General features: G+C 38.4%; 1 protein-coding gene across 2 annotated transcripts in view; it reads left to right on the forward strand.

Annotated features, from left to right (window-relative positions):
• CNTNAP2 (contactin associated protein 2) overlaps positions 1-21371 on the forward strand; it is a 758846-nt gene that overhangs the window by 698704 nt on the left and 38771 nt on the right. For both annotated transcript variants that reach the window (XM_090136789.1, XM_090136788.1), the window contains one exon: positions 1707-1800. In XM_090136789.1, coding sequence (XP_089992915.1) covers positions 1707-1800 — 94 coding nt within the window. The remainder of the gene's footprint in view (positions 1-1706; positions 1801-21371) is intronic.

The raw sequence follows: 21371 nt of genomic DNA on the forward strand, positions 1-21371 counted from the left end.
ATTATAGATGATTGTAAAGTCAGACCTCAAAGCTGTTTTTGTATTGCATGGATAGAAGGCAGCCTGGTATTCTTCCAGCAAAGAAATAAGCTGTAACTTTACATATCTAACGTACCAATTTTATTTTAATTCCAGAATTCCCACATCTTTAACACTGTACTTATTCATGTAAAAGCTCACAGAGATTTGTCACTTAAATTTACTTTTCATTTTAAGGTAAATCTTGTGGACACAATTAGCATTCTTAGGCAGGGATGACTGCTTTATTACTTATTCCTATATTTTTAAATGGAAATCTGGACCATTGCTATGACTCGAGGACACCCACAATGCATTGAGAAATGAACTGACAGACTGGTAATAGTTATTATGACTTAATAGTATCTAACCAAACTCACAAGTCAGTTTCCATGTCATGATAAAAATAAATATTTAACACTTCCTGACTGACTTTGGAAATGTTGTCAATGTTGACAAGTACCAGAGTACCCGGTAATACGCAGTTTATTTTGTCATACACATGAAAGGAGAATCTAGAAGACAAATTCTGTGCATTAAAATGTATGAGAAAGAGTACTACTGCAGGTAAAGAAATTACATGCAGTTAAAATCTTGGCATTTGACAGGCTGGAGAATCAGGCTTTGTGCATCAGTCCTTTCATCCATCTTTCCCTAATATGACTCTCCAAACTCAATACTATACAATTTAATAACCCTTCTGTTAAGTACCACGGGAGCTCTGAGAACTGAGTCATTATTATTTGTATTCTGAAATAAGAATGTTTCCCACCTAAGTAAGACCAGAGAAAAATATAATAAAAATTGATGTTCTGCTTGTGCTATAAGCAGTTAAAGAAAACAAACAAACAAACAAACAAAACCAAAAACAACAAAGTAAAAACTCATCCTTAACACCTTTATAAATTACAAGCATAAAAACTCTATTGGGCTGTATTGAACTAGCTTAATAGTACTATTACTAGCATAGGCCATGTGTTATTTTTCCTCTATCCACACTTTTCTGTTATATAAAAAAAACTCAATAAATAGGAAAAAATGTTACAGGATAAAGCGATTGTTGTGCCATACTAGGTAGTTTTCTATAGAATAAATTATTTAGCTACGTTGATTACTTTAGAATGTATTTATTAGATTTCTCTCGGTATCATCACAATTAAGTTGAACAGCATTTTCAAAAAGAAAATAATAAACATGAAGTACAAAAATGTATGTCTTATTAATTTATGAATTTTCAGAGAGAGAAGGCGAATGGACAATGCCTGCATTTGTCTCAAATTCCCAGCTATTCTCATATGGGCAAAACATGTAAATGTAGATTTAGCAGTACACAGGTCCCAAATTAAAATTTACTTACCATGCTGTTTTGTTGTTGATTTTGATGTTATTTCTGTTGTTTTAAATTATTATATGGAAGTATGCAAGCAAAAGCTGAAATGATTCTACAACAACCAGAAAGCATACGTATCCAGTGTTGTCCTTTCCAAGCTTTCTGTATCCTACAGATGGCAGATATGGAAGCAGGAGTATTAACTAATATTTCCCCTTTATCAAAATGAAGCAGAGCATATCAGCATATATCATATATATTGTGTTGGCATAAGCTTTGAAAAGTAGGTCTCATTTGGTATCACTGTGAACAGGAGGACCAGTTTGAAATATTCATCACTTCATTTCTCTTTTCACAGATTGATCACTACCCTCCAGCAACCTATAACCTGCCAGCAGCATCTGACATTCAGTTCAACTCCCCAAAGGCACTCTTCCTAGGAAAAGTCATAGGTAAGGTTTCATTTTATAATCCGTTAATTCATTAGGTATTTTCAGAGAACAGTAAAAATTATAAGGACCTGGGGCAATGATATGTGTAACTTCTGCAGCAGGACACTCGCTGGACATGTAACTGAGGTAACCCTCTGTACATTTTCCTCCCCTTTATGAAACTCACCACCATTCCTCAGTACAGCATCTTCCGGACCAGCTCCCCAGATGAACTTGAGAGGCAATGCAGATCCATCTCAAACTGCGCTCATCTTCTTTTTAGGCCATCCTAATTTCCATTGTTCAGTTTCTCCACTACTGACCTTTTAAATAAATTTCCAGAATTACTCACTTCGGGATTCAATGATTCCCCCAACATTTGCAGCAATCAAGGTACATTTTTTCAGTTTTCAGGGAGAGAGGGTATTGATATTATTTCCTCTAAGTGCTTTGTAGGGTAATGTGGTTGTTTGAACTAAGTGAAGTGCTTAATTCAGAAAATTGCAGACTTTTAAGTTGTGTAAGACAGCAATCTGTGACCCCCGTGCACTATTTTTTGATGTGGAAAAGCAATTGACCTTGTAGCTAATGTGACTTTTCAAAGATAACACTTCTCCATTTGTTCTGCTTTTAAAATTTAATGCGTTACGTTCCTGTGAAATAGGAAATCAGAGGTCTTTAAAATGGTTGTATAGCAAAAGAGCTGTTAAGTATTTTCTGGTGCTCTCAAAAGAGGTCAGCTCTGTAGAAAATAGAAAAAACTATGTGGTATGATTTTGTTGAGTAACTGGAAATTATCTGCATTTTCATCTCTGGATCAGGGCAGTCAGACCAAAGCTGTCTTCATCTTCAGCCAGGCTGCTCTTCCATTAATTCAAGCAGGTAGATGAAGGACTTCAGCTGACGCATCCAGCAACTGGAATAACTCTGCTGGAAAGAAAAAAAAAAAAAAAAAAAAAAGTCGACACTTTCCTCACAGATAATTGTTAGCAAAAATATCAAGATAAAAATCTATTAATTTGCTTAATGTAATAGTTGTGACCATCTCATATAATGGAATCATTGTCAGAGAGGTTCTGTTTGCTTTAAGATGTTCTTTGGAAAGATCTGTGTGCCTAAGAAACTACCACAGTATGGCAGTACTGCCTCCACAATTCAGTCTTCTAAATAACCTTAACAATGGTGAATTGTTGTTTGAATCCAGTAAAACTGGCTCTTTCCCTATTGAGTCAATGTTTTATAAGATGAGCATGGCGACAGGCGTACAAGAGGGAAAATACTTCTGTGAAAAATTTACATTGAAAGAGGGAAGGGAAAGAAAAGGACAACTCCTAAAACACAGTAGAAAACAACACACTGTGTAGTGTGAAGTGAAAAGAAAGAATGGAAAAAACACAAAACAAAAGAGAAAGTAGGAAACACTGAGTGTGCTAAACTTCAAATATGCTGACTGCAGAGTGAGTAGACAGAACTCCACAAGGAAAATCTTGTGGAGTTCAATGCTTTTGAATTGCTGAACCAGTAACACAGTCAGGCAACAACACAGATGCAACTGTGACACAGATTGCAGGTCTAGACTATTCTTTTTAAGCTGAATTTTTAACCTATTCACAGCACAACATGGCACACCTCCAAGCTGCCTCCAACATCACCCCATGTCCAAGTGCTGATTTCTTTGTTACATTTAAGTACTCTGATTGGAAATTTTCTCTAGACGTTCTTGGAGAATAAAAGAGCTGCAAGAGCTGGGTGGCCCAGATGGGTCATGGCTCAACCTTTCTTATTTAGGCTACTTGTTTAAGTGTAGTTACTGAAAGGCTTGATAACCATTTCATAAATCCAAACAAAATGAATTATTGATTCAGTTCTGTTTCTACAGATGTAGACCCAAGACAGCTCACATTACTTGCTTATTTGCAAAAAGTTAATTATATGGTTGAAAATAGAGTTTCAAGAGTCCTATGACTGTTTCCGTTGGATCCTACTAAAGATGAAGTTTGGTAACAAAAGAACTTCATCCTGCTAATATCCAGAGCCTGATTGTAGGATTCACAGGGCTTTTTCAGAATAGAGAAATAAGGAAAAATAATAGTTAAGGCAAGTAAATATAATTTTATTTTAATAAAGGAAGTTTTAAATACCTTGAAACTCACACTTTATTTTCCTCTGACTCTTTATAAATATAGTACGTTGAAATTTGAAATTGAAAGAAAGTTCCAAATCTAACATTTGAAGGAGTAACCACTGTCCTGATAGTATCTGTCCTATAAATGCATAGAATCATGGAATGGCTTGGAATGGAATACATGCAGCTGAAGGTTGTCGTTAGGAAACATTGCCACGGCAAATGCATCACCTTCAGCTCCTCTGCTAACTAGGGGTGGGGAACAGGCAAAGGTCTTGCAATATCCTAATGGAGTAACTTATAAGTAGACTATATTCCTGTTTTCCTCTGCTTCTTTATGAACTTAACCCTCACAAAACTGCATCTCTGTTTCATGTTTTCATCCACTTCCATTCTATGAACTGTATTATTTGTTATACCCTACTATTTGTTATATCCTATCCTATTTGTTATGTCCTATCCTATTTGCTATATCCTATCCTATTTGTTGTATCCTACTATTCCCAGGATTTATTCCTTCATTTTTTAAATGCTTACTTTTTCAAATTTGGGAATATGAGGAATTAAGATTATTCTGGTTAATCTTCTCTTCTTAATTCATTGTCTTCTGCAGAATAGGATATTTTATTAAGTAAGAGCAAGTCTGTAGTGAAGAAACAAACCACCAACAAAAAATATATTCCTTTCAACATAGAATATTCATATTTATCTTCAGAAACGTGAATTTTCTGGTGTAATATTATCATGCAGCTGACCACCACTATTTATCAGCTTCACTATGCGACTTTCAGCGTAATGTTGAATGAGGGAAGAGCACAGTTAACACTGTCAATACTGTTGCAGCAGTTTGAAGGGCAAAGAAGATGCAGTATCTTTAAAGCTTCTAATTGTCACATCATATTGGCTACATGTATTCCAGTGGCACCAGTGGAGTTTCTGAATACATACACCAAGTTATAACTTGTGCCCATCTGCAACTACATTCTCTAAAAGTGCAATATGGCAGTAGTCTCATATTTCACTTCTAGCTTGGCACTGGTTGCATTCAGTTTCTGTTACTTCCCTAGTATGCAATTCTTTGGTGGCAAGGCCCTATATTATTAAGGAACTGACCTTCTGTTTGTCTTATTTCCATTTTTTTGTTAGGGTTATTTGCACAGGAGCAGCAGCTGTCATCTGCTGCCAATCAGTGATGATCACTTGTATAATACCTACGACTGTAACACCATTCTGCGTTAGGAGTTACAACATTATGGCTGATATAAAAATCATCATGAAATATTTCTGTGCCTCATAACTGTTTATAGTACTTTCTGTAAATCAGGAGAGTCAGGCTAGGAACAAAAATAAATGATTGAATTGCAGTAGTAATCAACGAGTATTTCTTCTTCTAGAAATTGAAGTATTTTCTGCTTTCCTGAAATAGTTTTCAGAAAACACAGTTGCTCACTAACCTTAAAAACAATGATAGAAAACATGTCCAATCTTCTGGAAACTCTAAAGGTTTTCAGTATGTCTAGCATTCTTACACGGGCAAAATGAATTTCTGATCTGAGGTACGAAATAAAGATGAAGGAGATAAATAATCAACAATCTTGTTTTACATGAAAGGGTTGTAAAAGCACTAGAGAAACGCAAGATTTTGTAAACTAAACAGAAGGAAATTGTTAATGTTTCAAGGAAGGTGATTAATCTGCTACTTAAACATACTTAGGCTCTGATGGCTGATGCAGGCATGGTAAGAGGGAGAAGCTAGTAATCAAGATGACAGCATTAAAGAGAAAAAAAAGTTAACAATATGGCATGACTCACTGCGTGTCATAGTTCAGATCTGAACCTAAATTCCCATTTGTGCTGCAACTTGAGACTCAGTACTGAGTCAGCACAGAGCAGAGGTTCACTTTTCCTTCTAAGTGCTGTGGTTTTGGACGCAATGCTTAGGTTTGTCTTCACATCCTTTTTTGAAGACCTACAGCAATTTCTGTTATATGAACTTTATATAGGGAGAACTGATGTCTCTACTGTATCATATAAATGAAGGAGGAGTAGTTACAATTGGAAAGATTAATGCAGCAGAAGGGTGATACAGGAGTGAAACAGCTAAGGGACCAGTGTGGATAGGATGGTATTTCAAAGGAAAACTAAAAGTACTGATTCATTTCTAAAGATCTAGGCTCACAGTAAAGATTCCACAAGGGAGGGATCTCCAACCAGAGATCCTTCCATGGTGGCAGTCAGTCCTTAAAGGGGGGTATGGGGGTCTAAGAGAAGTGCAGCCAGGGTCCTGCCCCTTCGATCACACAGCTGAATTGCCTTCACCAGCACTCCCAGGGCTGAGCTGGTTCTTTTCCCCAGGTGATCAGTGAGGTTTAGTGGTTCAGGCTGTGACTCAACAGTTCCCATACAATTACTTCTTTAAGTTTTAATATACATTACTAAAGAACTAACTGCACAATTCAACATAATTTTGTAAAAGTACCATTCTGCTGAACAGAAATAGTTTGAGGGTTTCTTAACAGCACATTTTATTGAGCTCAGAAACACTGCCATCAGACTGGATTTGCTGTTGAGAGTAGGGAAGCAAAGGTAATATGTGCCTTGTTTGCAGTCCATCTCCACCAACCACTCCAAATCAAAAGATACCAGAAACACTTACATATTTATTTGGAAACAATTAACATGGTATGTCTTCTCTAGTATGTACAGATTATCATTTCAGAACTTCAACTAGCACTGTAGACTCCATTAAACACCTCTGGCTCACCCTATTGTTTCTCAGGTACTTCCAGAAAGAATATTTAGAAAGAGAAAAAACTTTAGAGTCTGTAGTCCTGCTTCAAAGAGCGTCTGGCAATGCTCTTCAGTGGAAGAGAAATTCTGGAAATCAACTCAGGACTGTCTTTTCTCTGAGTAGGGATTGCTCAAAAAGAAGAGATAGAAGGCCTACCTACAGATGTGCTATTTCCTTGGTGTTTTGCACTGTTTAGACATTTGCAGTATGTCTATTCAAGAACATTTACCATCTCCAAAAAGAGCATTTCAACAGCCTTGGAAAAAATATCTGTACAAGACCTGAACATTGTCATCATTGACAGTTTGAGTATGCTGCTTGATGTTTCCATAGTCTGATATGAAGCTAACATCAAACAAAGGAATAATTTACCCCAATAACAGTTTAGAATTAGGTCTCTGATGCTGCAAGGTGCTGTGCTCAGCACTTAAAATATAATTCAGAAATGTAAGTAGATTACGAATGTAATATAAAATTATGAATGTAACATAAAGGTATTCTTTTACTATACATCTTTGACATGTATCTACTTCTACCTCATGATCATAATGAGGTTACCAGTCATTATATGTACCAACAATGTGGCAGCAAGGGCTCCACAGCTTGAGTTGGCTCTGTGGTTCTTTATTTTGACAGATAATCTGAGTGCAAGGTAGTTTATCAGACTTTCACAGATAATGAGCAGAAAACAGCTAGCATGCAGTAAATTCATCCACTAACTTGCTTCAAAGTAACTCTGCCTACAACTTTATTTCTCATCGTCAGCATTAATGTTCAGTACTGTAAACTCAGAGAGAGTAAATATGAATATTGTCATATTAGGAAACTTTCTGATACAGTAGCAGCTGAATATTAAAGATATGCTTTCCTGTACATGCATTAATTATCACTCAAGGTACAATATCTGGTCATCTTCCCTTCTTGTCTACCAAGTGCTTCCACACTAACCCTGCATCAGCCTGGTTAAAACTCCTCTGGGATTTAATATTGCCTACCACTCTGGCCTCAAATCCATCTGTCTGTCCACACTGTACTCTCTGAAGTGTTTATGGTAGTGACAGAAATGTTCCACAACTCTTCTAGTTAAAAAAGAACTAAAATAAAATTTACGTATTTTTTTCTTTCAGACCCTGATTTTTGATTTAACTGATTTTGCCAAGAAATTAGATCTGTAAGTTGTATGCAGAAAGGAACACCCCCCACCTACAAGCCTCTCATCAGAAAGGAGGCCATAAAAGCACTTAGAAATGCCAGTGCCTCCTCAATAATAGCTGTGGAAGAAATCAGGGCAGCTTTAGTGGATTTTATCTTTTGTTTAAGAACTGGAATGAAGTGGAGTAAAACCAAGAGTTTTTTGTTTACTTGCACTGCAACTTCTCTCAATTTTTCAGTATCTTGTAGTATTCAGCTGCTGCTCCTTCTCCAGATGGCTGCTCCAAAGAAGTAGAATGGCAGACCACAAAAAAGCTGGATTGGGTGTAGCACAATTGGGTGCTACGGTAATTGCTGGTGTCTTGAGTACAGCCAGCTCTGCTCTTCAAAAACTTAAGTAGAGCTTGGTGCATCACCTCAACTTGTCCTCTCCCACCAATTCCTCAGGTCATTTCATCTCTCAGCCTCTCCTGTACTTTGTAGTTGGTGGCTGCCCTTGCACTTCCTTATTGCAGTACTCTCTGTAGAAAGACTTCACTGACTATTGGTCCTCAGATCTTCTGTGGAGATTTCACACCTCCAAAGGTTCATCTGCCTTTTTTATTTCATGCCATTCTAGCATTCATACCAGTGTGTGATTGGATGTCAGAGTCTCACTGTTCTTATAATTTGCTCTTTTTTTCCTTTAAGCTTTAAGATTTCTCTGAAAATTGTTCTTTATATGTCACTCTGCAAAAATTTGTAGACAGTATTCTCATTGCTCTTCCATTCTATGCAAAGTGTATATATGTTGGTCATGAAAAAAATAAAATAGATGAGGAGACTGTAAATATACAGTTTACGCCATTTTGAAGAGGCATAAGTCTTATCTGACATTCGAAACTATGTGATAACAACATTGAAAAGTAATTGAATTTTTTAAAAAATAATAATAAACTTCAGTAATTAAAATGATCTTTTCCCAACTTCTGCATTTCATTATGGTGGCATGTCTTTGCCATAGAATTTTCCTATATTATAGGAAGAGAGAAATCTTTTCACCTTTACTGGGTTGTATATAGTTCTATTCTATTTCAAATATATCTGTTCCAAAAGGTCAGAGAGGGAAAATGAACAAACTGAGATCTCCTAGGATTAATGAAATCTGCTGCTGGTCCTATAAAATTACAATAGCATAGACAGTGGAAACAGAGATGTGAGAGCACCGTGGTTTGTGCATTATAAAACAGTGTTAGGCAGTCTGGAAATAGAAATAGAAAGTATACCTGAACTGGAAAGAAACCACATTACAATTTTTCTCCAAACGTACTTCAAGGAAAAAATAAAAATCAAAATAGATCTCTACTAAGATAATAGGAAGACAGAATTGACCAAAATAAAAAGAAATAATAAAAATGAAAAATAAAAATAAAAAATAAAAACAAAAAAAAAAAGAGAGAAAGAAGAAAAAATCATCACCATGTCAAGGCATGATTCTTTAGATTTTACATCATTTCACCTAACATGTCCAATCTCTGCCTCTCTTTTCAGTATCAGAAAAATTCCCTCTGTTCAAGGTTTAGTAAAATAAAGTAAATATTCTCAAACAGTATTAAGTAATGGATAAATGTGAAGAGACAATCTTCTTACAGGTACTTTATATTGAAGTAGTAATTCATAGGCTAAATTATTCACTGTGAATAATTTGCTCAAATCCCATCATCACAAATAAAATGGAAAGAAATATGTTATTGGAAATAATTTCACATTTTCCCATTAAGACCTTTGACTGTAGGTTATTTTATATTTCTTATAAAAGATATGCTCTCATTAGTTGAATTACAGAACCACCAGCCTAATTATGGCTTTTAGATATTACCGTCCAAAAAATTTTCAAGCTACACACTTGCTATTTACATAAACACTTTCTGATAGAAGAATTAACATATTCTTCATCTGCATATTTCAGGGAACAGCTAAAACACAATTAAATGCCACCGAGAAGAAATTAATTCAAAAGATTGCTTGTTCCATTTTGAATGGCTTTTGTCATGTCCGTGCTGTAGATAACAACGTGCATCACGGTTACAAAAGTGATCTAGCTTAAAACTTGCCAGAGCACTATAGTCTTGGCAATACTCAGCATGGGTTCATTGGCCCTTTTTATTTGCCTGGTGTAGTGGAATTCCAAGGTCACAGCCTGAACAAATACATGACTGCCTGGAACAGGGGGGGGCTAAAGCCACCCTTTTTGTCTCAGTGATGCTTCAGGGAGCACATGTGCAATCTGAGTCTGCGTGGGTCCCCCTTTTCCCCCGCCTTCTCCTCCAGCAGCATGAGTAAGCAGGCTGCATTCCTCAGCTCTCCCCTTTCTCCAAACTGTTACTGGGAGGGGTGAGTTAATTTCTCTTTGATATCTTTTCCTATAGCACCTATTTCTCAAATAAAGGCTCTGTCATCATCTTTGTTTGCTCTACGTCTTGTATTAAGATATAACTAAGGGGCAACTTCCTGACTAGGAATCAGTCAACCCAAAACCATCACTGAGGTTCGCTGTATCTCAGCCACCAGTAATATATTAGTAGAAGGCCATAACATTGACCATGACAGTTAGTGATCCTCAGGTTTAGATGCCATTATAAAATTCTATTTAATTTGCAGTACAGTGGCTAGTTCATAAACACCTCATTTAAATACAATAGGAATAAATTAACATTTTCTTTTTAGAAAGTGCTGCTTTCTCTCCCATAAATGTACGCCACTTTCCAGAAAGATCTCCTTTATGACTACATGAAATTACAAATCTCTCTCAGTAATTTTCAGCTACGGAAATGTCAGGCTGTAGCACTCCACTGAAAGAAAGCAGTGTGAAAATACAGAGTTATTAAAAAAATGTCCAGGCATAGCAAATGTTTGTCATGAGTAGTGTTAAAAAAAAAAAGAATCAAGAATCACCAAGGTTGGCAAAGACCTCTAAGGTCATCCAGCCCAACTGTGCACCTATCCCTGTACCTAGTTTAAAGCCCTCTCAATGAGCCCTGCTAGCTCCTGGGCTACGATTCATTTCCCCCTTTCAGACAGGTGAGAACCATCAGCAGCCATCAGGCCAAGCACTGAGGAAACCACCCCATGATCAAAATAATTCTTGCAACTGTGTCAGCCTCTCAGCCATGTATTTATGAGATGGGTTTTCCTGCTACTCTCAGTACCCTTCCCTGCCACTGAAGGGATAGAGGAAAATATGACCTATACCCTCAGTCTGTCCACTAATTGCCCAGTCCCCTGAAGTCCTTTTTGATAATCCTCAGGCATCTCTCACCAACTTCATTGCTGCCAACCTGAACTATCAATAAAGGATAATAATCAGAGGGTCAAATCAGACTAGGAAATTTCCTAGAAATATTCCTGACTTGGGTCTCCTGGCCCCATGGAGGCAGCACACATCCCTGCAGTAGGATCAGGCCAACTAATACAGCCTCTCAGAAAGACGTCTCCTAGGTGTGGAGTCGACCACCTCACTGTAGACATCCTCATGGATGGACTTCCCACTGCATCCTCATTCACCTCTCCCTCAAGCGCTTCAGACCTTTCTTCTGAGCAGTCTTCTCACTAAAGCTGCACTGGGGTTTTGTACATATCAAATGGAATCATTTTAAACAATCGAGCTAGAATGACCTCTCAAAAAACTCTTTTCGTACTATTTTTAAAAGATTTCTTGAGCTGTAGATGATGAGGCACCTCCAAAATGCTGATACCGTAAGACATTGTCAGGCACAATGCCGTTACAGGGTAATAGTGTCATCAAGCTGTCATATTGTTATCCTTTAGCCAAATTTGATTTCAGTTTAGCACCTTGAAAACATGTACTTTTCTCACACAGTAAGTATTTGCAAACATAAAATCATGAACAGGTCATGCATCCTTTGGGTAGTGGCGATCTCTGTTTGGTTTCATGCTTGCTCCTATAATCTTGTGGGATTTTTTTTCAGGGCAATCAATAATGTAACAAATAAAGATGGGAATAGTCTGCTATGTGTGCCCTGATTAGACTAGGAATTACAGAATATGCTTCCATGTTACATAGGCAACATAAGAATCAGAGATTATAAAAGACATGCAAAAAGTTAATGGAGTCTCTGGTAATTTATCTCTTTTATTATGAGAAGAGAATACAGAGCTCACAGGAAAGAGCAGCACCCAATCAGAAGACCAAGAATTCTATTAGCAGCTGGAGCTGACCTGAGTCTAGAAGTACAGAAGCTGAGTGACTGCAAAAGCTGTGCAAGAAGCAGAGGGACAGGAATTTCAAATACTGCTTCTCAAACTATTTTACTTTCTTTTAAGCAAATCAAAATTTTACTTGTATTTTACCTGAGAAAGACTACTTCAACAGTCAAGCACCCTCTTTTTCCATTCCCCAATGTAATAAAAATGGAAATAAAGTACAAAAATTTAATAAGCCATAACACGTATTGGAACAGTAGAGCAGAATAAAGAACTGACAATGTTCTAAAAAGATTGTAATTAATTAATTTAATATTAAATTATTGTCTAATCTTCTCTTAATCATTTCTCCCACGAAATCTTTTGGAAAAGGTGCTTGAGAATACACAAATGGCAAGATAAATAAAATTTGCTTCACTTTGTTCTTGTTGAAATGTGTGTCCTATTCTCCCAGTTATGAACTAAACAGTGAAGAAAACTCAAACTTAGTTGTTAATAATTAAAATAATATACAGGTACTGTTACGTAAATATACTTCAGTGTCTGTACTGTTATATATGTAACAGTACTAGAAGTCTGAGTATTTTTTAAGATTTTTTTTTTTTTTCATTAAAGGAATACACTTTTCCTAGTGGTATAACTTCCTTCCTGAACCAAGAACATTTTTTCTGCTTGTTCATAGAGATGTTCCTTTTCCTCCTTCCCAATTCAGTGTAGCCCAAATGCCCATCTGTGATTCAGATGGGCATCTTTGTGGAATATAGAAAACCAGATAACTGTACTTTGCTGAAAGTTTCTGAGTCATCTTTGATATTACTCACTCAAACCATTAGCATTATTTTTTTCTGCTCTTGCACTATAAATATGGACAAACAGGACACTAATAAAACTTAATGTAGCAAGGTCTGTGATTTCTCATGCTTAAAAATAATTTAAATTACCTTTGCAAACTGTTCTATTTTGAGTTACTTCTGCAGTAGACACACTACTACCATCACACTTGATTTCTGAACACTACATTTTAGGGAGGTTAATAATGCCAATAATACCCTTTTCACAGCACTCATGAAGATACTCTTCACTACTCTCAAATACAACTGTAGCCACTGAGATCTTTTGTGGCCTTTAAGGAGTTCTTTGCTGATGTATTAGAAAAGAGGACTTGGTGTTCTTTGGTACTTGCCTCTTGTTTCAGATAATAAAGTCTTAGATCTCTGGAATGTAATCAAAGAATTGAAAGACATGTTTGAACGTTTGTTTTTTTTTTCCCTGGAAATATCTGGAAAGCAATACAACGAAAAAGCATATGAAGGGAGACAGCTGAGTATCCAATTTAATTTGAAAGTTTGAAAGTTGAGCTGTGGACATTCTAGCCACTAGTTAGAGGATTTAAAACTAATCCTCACGCAGTCATCCATACTGCCCTAGAATTCATTGATAAGATCTGTTCAGTTTTTGTTAATATTCACCTACATCCCATTGAAGTGGTACATAAAGAAACTGACAGTTGAAAGGATTGTTTCTTGAATAACAGGCTTAATAAATTAAATGTAGGTAGCTAATTTAATTCTCTATCAGTTGTTTCACCCCCCCTAACATGGGCATATTCTTTCTCAGAAGTGCTTCTAATGCTCATTAACTTGCAGAAATAACATAATTGCTAAAATAGCAAATAGGTTAAATTTAAGTTTTTCTTATACTGTTTTCATATTAAAAGATTCTACTAAGACTTAAGTGCAATAGTTTATAAAGGAGTTAAGTAGAAAGTTTTGTACACACTGAACAAGAAAACTAAAAAGTTTTCATCAGCAAGTTTGCTGATGACACCAAGCTGAGTGGTGTGTTTGACACAGTGGAAGGAAGGGATGCCACTCAGAGGGACCTCGGCAGACTCAAAAGGTGGGCCCAGGTGAGCCTAATGAGGTTCAACACAGCAAAGTGTAAGGTTTTGCATTCGGGCCAGAGGAATTCCAGGCTTATATACAGACTGGGAGGGGCAATCTTTGCCCTGCAAAGAAGGACTCAGGGGTCCTGGTGGATGAAAAACTTAACATGAGCCAGCAGTGTGCTCTTACAGCTCACCGTAGGCAAATGGTATCCTAGATTCTATCAAAAGAGGGGTGCCCAGCAGGGACAGGGAGTTGATTGTCCCTCTCTACTCATCCCTTATGAGGCCCCATTTGGAGTACTGCCTCCAGGTCTGCAGCACCTAGTACAAGAAAGACAGAAAGCTGCTAGAGGGAGTCCAGAGGAGGGCCACAAAGATGATCAGGGGGTTGGTGGCCCTGCCTGCAGCAAGGGGGGTTTGGAGCTTGATGACCTTGAGGTCCCTTCCAACCCAAACCATTCTATGATTCTGTGACTAGAAAATGTTTACATATAGCAGTCAAGAGCTTCAGAATGGTTGGGATTTGTCAAAAATCTGAATAAACCATTTTGAGAAATTGATTCTATTCATTGTATTTTGATAAGTGATTCAGATAATGAAGACTGTACTGTGTGACATATATTTTGATTTTAATATGTATAAAGTAAGTTTCTTGGTTTTAATCATGAAAGAATCTAGAAGAGGAAAATACTCCACGTTATATCTGGATTTGGATATAATGGTATATTTGGAAAATACTTATTCCACTCATAAGAAATATCAAGTGGCAGTGATGATGAATTATTAAGTTTTGTAGGGTTATGTTTCCTATCAGAAACTTCAGTATCATCTGCACCTAAATATTCAACTGGATGAAGCAGGCTACCTTTTAAAGCCATGAGGTTCATGACAGCAATCAAATCTCCCAAAACAAATCAAGTTCTAGAGAGTGAAGATCTTGGGGTCAAAGAGATGGGAAAGCTGGTGGAAGCTGTAGGAGCCCACTCTGCCTTACTGGCCATGCTGAAAGATGGCCCACAGATGCAGGGCCACCTACTGTGGGGAGATGTGATGTGGTACAAGCAGCAAATGCTTCATCCATCGGGTATGCTTGGATGAGACAGCAGAAAAGAAGGATGGAAAAGCAGCTCAGCACCTGTGCCTTGTCATATGGATACATCTGTGTACCAATCTGGCAGTACCTTCATATCATGGCAACCATGTCACTGACACTCTGTGCTCCTATAGAGACCAACTTCTGTCATGAAGGAAACCTGAAAATCTCTGCTTTCCCACCAGAGATGCAGAGCTGGGAAAAGAAACTGTGACAGTTCACACAGTGAACTGCAGTAGAAGTAATGGCACTGGGCAAGATGCCTTGAGAAGGATGTCAGTGGCATCATTAACAGAGCTGGGAGGCTCTGCTGACCTTGCTTCCCATATATGAGCCAGATCAAGTACTTCTGCTTAATGCTGCTCTGTGCTATGTGACCTACAGTCAAGTTTTTGTGATTTAAATGACTTGCTTTCCTCTCTAGATCATTTTTTATAAAACATTTGTTTCCTGATTGTTACATTTCAGCTCTTGGCTGCATTTCTAAGTAGAAAATTGAAGGCAGACATTTTTTTTTTCCTACTTATTTAAGAGGACAGCTCATTAATAATTTCTCATTTTTTTCTTGCTGCAATATTATTACTTTGCCATAATACCATCTTAGTCTATATATGCAACAACAAAATGCAAGTACTACGTTCCTCCCCCTTGCAGCACACCTATAAAATAACCCACTTTCACTAATCCATAAGGATCAGATTTCATGCAACTGTACCTTATCTGTGGTAATTTTTTTTATTTGTTGTTGTTTTTTTAAAAAAACTTGTGTCTAATACCCATCCTTGCTTTGATGCTCCGTAGGTTTCCTTTTTGTAGTTTGTCCAGGAGCCCCATGTTCATCCACACTGGCCTACTTGTGTTTTGGGTTATTGGGTCCCATTGCTCCTGATTTCAATGGAGGTGATTCTTGAATATCAACCAGATTTATCTGACCTCTATTCCCTCCAGTGCTTTGTTCCACGATACTCTACCTAGCAGAACACTGAAAAGCTAAATATTTGAAAATATCAAATACCTTCAAAATAGTTCTCAAATTATTTCCTGCATACATTCAGCTAGAAGAGATATTAGATCCTTGCAACTCAATAAATGGTAGCCAGTCCTCTTGGGGGATGAATCTTAATATTTATAGAATTTTCACTTTTCACTAAGACACTAAGCTCTCCTCTGTCAAGGCTGCTTTTCAGATTTATCGCATAACACACCAGATACTGGACACATTACTGGGCAGCCTCTTCAGTCCCCACATCGCCCTGCACAGACAGTCAAGAGCATTTCCTCTAACAACAAGGAAGCAAAATGGTTGTTTCACAGTACACGTGGACCTGCAGAGTTTCTGAATCAAAATGAAAAAGCAGTATTTTTAAGTGATGTCTTAGCTTTTTTTCAGCTGAAGCAAATGGCATTTTGCATTGGCAGGTGCTCTTTGAAGAAGAATACTAGTCAGCAGCTCTGATAAATGCGTGCAAGCCTGCAGAAGCCTGCAGATTTTTCCCCTTTAATGTATACAGTATTTCTTAATTGCTTAAGGCTGTTGTCCTAATGTTGTCACAGTGGTCCCTCTAGAAATTAATGGGTGCCTGGCTGGCAGCTAAGCTTGCCAAGACCTTTCTACTGAGAAGTGCACTGAAACCAGTGCATTAATTTTATAACTGCTGGAATCAGGATGATATGCTGGACCCTGTACTCATACAGCAAAGTAAATACACTGCAGCTGCATTGCATTTCTGCTTTACTCTTAGGAGAACGAGTAGAGAGAGGGGGTCATGGAAGGAGAGGGGGAATTAAAACCCCCTCTCAAAAACAGTTTGTGTTTTAAATCAGGATATGTCCTCCTTGTTTTCCCCATCAGAAATTAGTGGCAGTGATTCAGATTCAGATTCACACCTTTTCCAGCACTACCGCTTACACAGCTGTTTCTTGATTTGAGTTTTTGCCTGTTTGAAGGTGTGTATAGAACACACCAAGCCCATTTCTACTACTTCTGTGATGACTTTTTCCATTCCTTACTTACTTACTGCTGTCTTTAAAAACAAAAACGTTGAGAGAGCTGGTTACTCTTCAAGGATGCCTTCCAGAGAGCGCAAGAACTCTCTGTCCCTCTGAACAAGAAAGCGGGCAGAGGAGGTAGGAAGCTGGCGTGGCTCAGTAAGGACCTGCTGGGCGTGCTGAGCGAGAAGAAAGGTGTGTACAAACTCTGGAAACAAGGCCGTGCCACCTGGGAAGAATACAGGGATGCTGTCTGGACTTGCAGATGTGGGATCAGGAAATCCAAGGCGCAGGCGGAACTGAACTTGGCGAGGGACATGAAAAACAACAGGAAGACTTTCTACTGGTACACTGGCCAGAAGAAACAGGCCAAAGAGAGTGTACCTCCTTTGGCAAATGTAAAAGGAGAACGGACGGAGAGAAGGCTGAGGTACTGAATGAGTTCTTTGCCTCGGTCTTCACTGGCAGCCAGGATTCCAGTATTTCCCTGAGCCCTGCATCTCTACACCTCTAGGTGGGGACTGGGGTGGTAAATCCCCCCCCCCGCTGTGAGGACAGAGCAGGTCCGAGACCTCCTCATGAGACTGAATGTGTACAAGTCTATGGGGCCGGATGGCGTGCATCCCAGGGTTCTGAAAGAGCTGGCTGAGGTGGTTGCCGAGCCACTGTACATCATATTTGAAAAGTCGTGGCTGTCAGGTGAGGTCCCAGATGACTGGAGGAAGGGTCACGTCACTCCCACTTACAAGAAAGTGAGCAAGGAGGATCTGGGGAACTACAGGCCAGTGAGTCTCACCTCTGTGCCTGGGAAGATCGTGCAACAGATCCTCCTGGACAACATGCTTGATCACATGAGGAAAGGGCGTGTGATCTGAGACAGCCAGCACAGCTTCACCAGAGGAAGGTCATGCTTGACCAATCTGGTGGCCTTCTACGATGGAGTGACAGCATCGGTGGACAAGGGAAAGGCGACCAAAGTCATTTACCTGGACTTGAGCAAGGCCTTTGACATGGTCCCCACCACATCCTTATCTCCAAACTGGAGGGATGTGGATTTGATGGGTAGACTACTCGATGGATAAGAAACTGGTTGAAAGGCCGCAGACAGAGGGTGGTCATCAATGGTTTTCCAGGTGGAGGCCGGTAACGAGCAGCGTTCCCCAGGGGTTTGTCTTGGGACCGGTGCTCTTTAACATCTTTATCAATGACATCGATGACGGAATTGAGTGCACCTCAGCAAGTTTGCTGATGACACCAAGCTGAGCGGTGTGGTTGACACGGTTGAAGGAAGGGATGCCATTCAGAGGGACCTCAAGAGGCTAGAAAGGTGGGCCTGGGTGAACCTGATGAGGTTCAACACGGCAAAGTGCAGAGTTTTGCACTTGGGCCGGAGGAATCCCAAGCATCCATACAGACTGGAAGGAGCGGGCCTTGAGAACAGCCCTGTGGAGAAGGACCTGGGGTCTGGATGGATGAAAAGCTCAACATGAGCCAGCAGTGTGCTCTTGCAGCTTGGAAAACAAATGGTATCCTGGGCTCCATCAGAAGAGGGGTGGTCAGCAGGGACAGAGAGGTGATTGTCCCTCTCTACTCTGCTCTTGTGAGGCCCCATCTGAAATACTGCATCCAAGTGTGGAGCCCCCAGTACAAGAAAGACAGGGAGCTGTTGGAGATGGTCCAGAGGAGAGCCACTAACATGATCAGGGGACTGGAGCACCTCCCCTGTGAGGACAGGCTGAGGGAGCTGGGCTTGTTCAGCCTGGAGAAAAGAAGGCTGCGGGGTGACCTCATTGCAGCCTTTCAGTACCTAAAGGGAGCCTACAGAGGGGAAGGAAATCAACTCTTTGAAAGGGTAGATAACTGCAGGATGAGGGGAAATGGTTTTAAGTTGAGGGAGGGGAGATTTATGTTGGACGTCAGGAGGAAGTTCTTTACAGAGAGAGTGGTGAGGTGCTGGAACAGCTGCCCAGAGAGGCTGTGGATGCCCCATCCCTGGAAATGTTCAAGGCCAGATTGGATGGGGCCCTGGGCAGCCTGGTCTAGCATTAGGTGGGAAGGTTGGTGGCCCTGCATGTGGCAGGGGGGTTGGAGATTCATGATCCTTGAGGTCCCTTCCAACCCTGGACATTCTGTGATTCTGTGATTCTGTGATTATGACTGTTAGGTTGTTGGTTTTTAAGAAATTTACCATTTACATAATTCCCATACTAAAGCATTCACTCAAATTAAAAGACAAATTAAACATGAGCCAGATTATAATATAGCGGAGACATATTCAAAGCCTTGTGCATATAAGTTCTTCCACATTTTTCTTCCAGTCCCCAGCCTGTCTCCTTGGAGATTCCCCACAGCCCCTGGTATCTTTACCTCAACTCCCACTCCTAACTAATTACAACAGCTTTTGTGCTGGCACATTTCCATCCTCTTGCATTTCCAATACAGTACTTCAGTATCATAAATAAAGTTATTAACACATTGTTATCCCCTCTGTAGGTAAGGGAAAGCTGTTGTATGGGTTTATGTGATCTTTTTTTTCAGTACTGCCTTTCCAATGGCATTCAGGGTTTGACCAACTGACAGAAAGTTTCCTGCTCTTACCTCCAACCTCACTGTTTTGCTTTTTAACTGCTCAACAAACGTGTCAGCCAGACTTCTAAGGCAAATGTACCAAGTTGTCATAAATTTTCTATCTATTGAGAAAAATGAACTACTACAACTTAAAACTCTACAGTCTAATTCCAGTTTAACGATTATTCTCTAGACTGGTGCCTGAATCAGACTTCTGTTAGCAATGAACTGGAGATAGAGAAGAAAGTAAGAAAATATTTTGTTTTTAGCTTTCAGATGGATTCATCCACAAAAATCCTAAGTATAATAATTATTTTTTAATGCCTACTGGGAAGCTAAGCATCACTTGGTACTGATAGGGAATTGGAAGATGTTGTGGATATATTAGCAGGTGCATGGATAAATGTTATGCCCAGTAAACTCATTATATTCAGAATATTTCAGCATTACTATACATCTATCAGTGTGTCAGACAGTTTTCCTTATGCAGTTCAATGCTGCCATATGTGTGTGGCAATGCTGAAACTATCAGCATGCTGTATTTAAAGTACTTATTTTTATCAGTATAGAGAAGTATAGATGGAAAGAACTAATCTTCTATTCTTTGAGGTAAAAGAATATTTAGTGGCTTATTCTGTCCTCAAATTACATTAAAATGTTCTGATCAGTAGGTAATAGTTTGTGTACTGTGGAGTGATGGAAACAAGTAGCATTCCAGAAGTCATACTAATTCAGTAAATTTCAGCATGGAGATCATGATGAAAAAAACTAAGATTTCCTAGCTTAGAAATCTTCACATACACATACACATTATATATATGCTAATTATATAAGGAAAGTTTTCCAGATTTCTGTGAATAATTCTTCCAGCATTAAACAATTGTCTTCTCCCCAACTCAGACAGCAAATTAACACTACACCACCTAGAAGCCTGAATCAATCATGTTTTCTCAAAGAAAAGATTTTGTTCTAAGTGCCTGAGCAACATGACATGAAAACATTTAAAAACAGTTGTTTTAATTCCATAAAAGCCAAGGCAAAATAAAAAATCAGCATCAACATAATAAAAGATTTAAGTTATGGTAATACTTCCAAGAGAACAAGAAAGAATAAAACAGCTGAAATGCAAAATAAAGGAGCATGTGGAAAAAAAAGTGGTGGTTAATAAGATGGGCAGCAAACACTGAATGGGAAACCTTAATAGGCAGGTGTAATCTGTATTTCATAAACAGCATCACTTACTTGAACAGAGATCTCTTGAAATATGTTGATTTTTACATAGATATTTTTATGGTTTTTTTTGTAGAAATGTCAAAGAAAATGATCCAAGCAGATTGCTGAAGGAAACTGATTTCTTCCTAGATTGTGTGCATGCATTGGCATGCTAAAGACTGGAGTTTTTTTATCTATTTAAATAGCATTTCCCTTCTTGCAGTGAAATCCCATCTGAATATTCTTCCATTCTGGTGATACTACAGTTCATGCATTTCTATATGTATTAATTAAATATCTAATTTTCTCTTTGAGTCTCTGATTTAGATCTGAAATGTTTCCAGTTTATTCATTATTACCCTTTTGATTGGAGATAATTACTTCATTCCTTGAAGAACAGAATCATGTCTAATATATTCATTTTTAAAAAAGAAAATCTTATTTTAATTATCTTACCTTCTTGTCTTTGGTATCTTGTCATGTTAATTCTTTATCTCTTTTTATGCTTGGTACATCATTTTAGAAATTGAAAAGGCATTCAGACAAGAAAAAATAAAATCTCAAATCAGCA

Source organism: Phasianus colchicus, chromosome 3 (assembly GCF_987193195.1).
Source record: "Phasianus colchicus chromosome 3, bPhaCol1.hap1.1, whole genome shotgun sequence".
Classification (NCBI taxonomy): Eukaryota; Metazoa; Chordata; class Aves; order Galliformes; family Phasianidae; genus Phasianus; species Phasianus colchicus.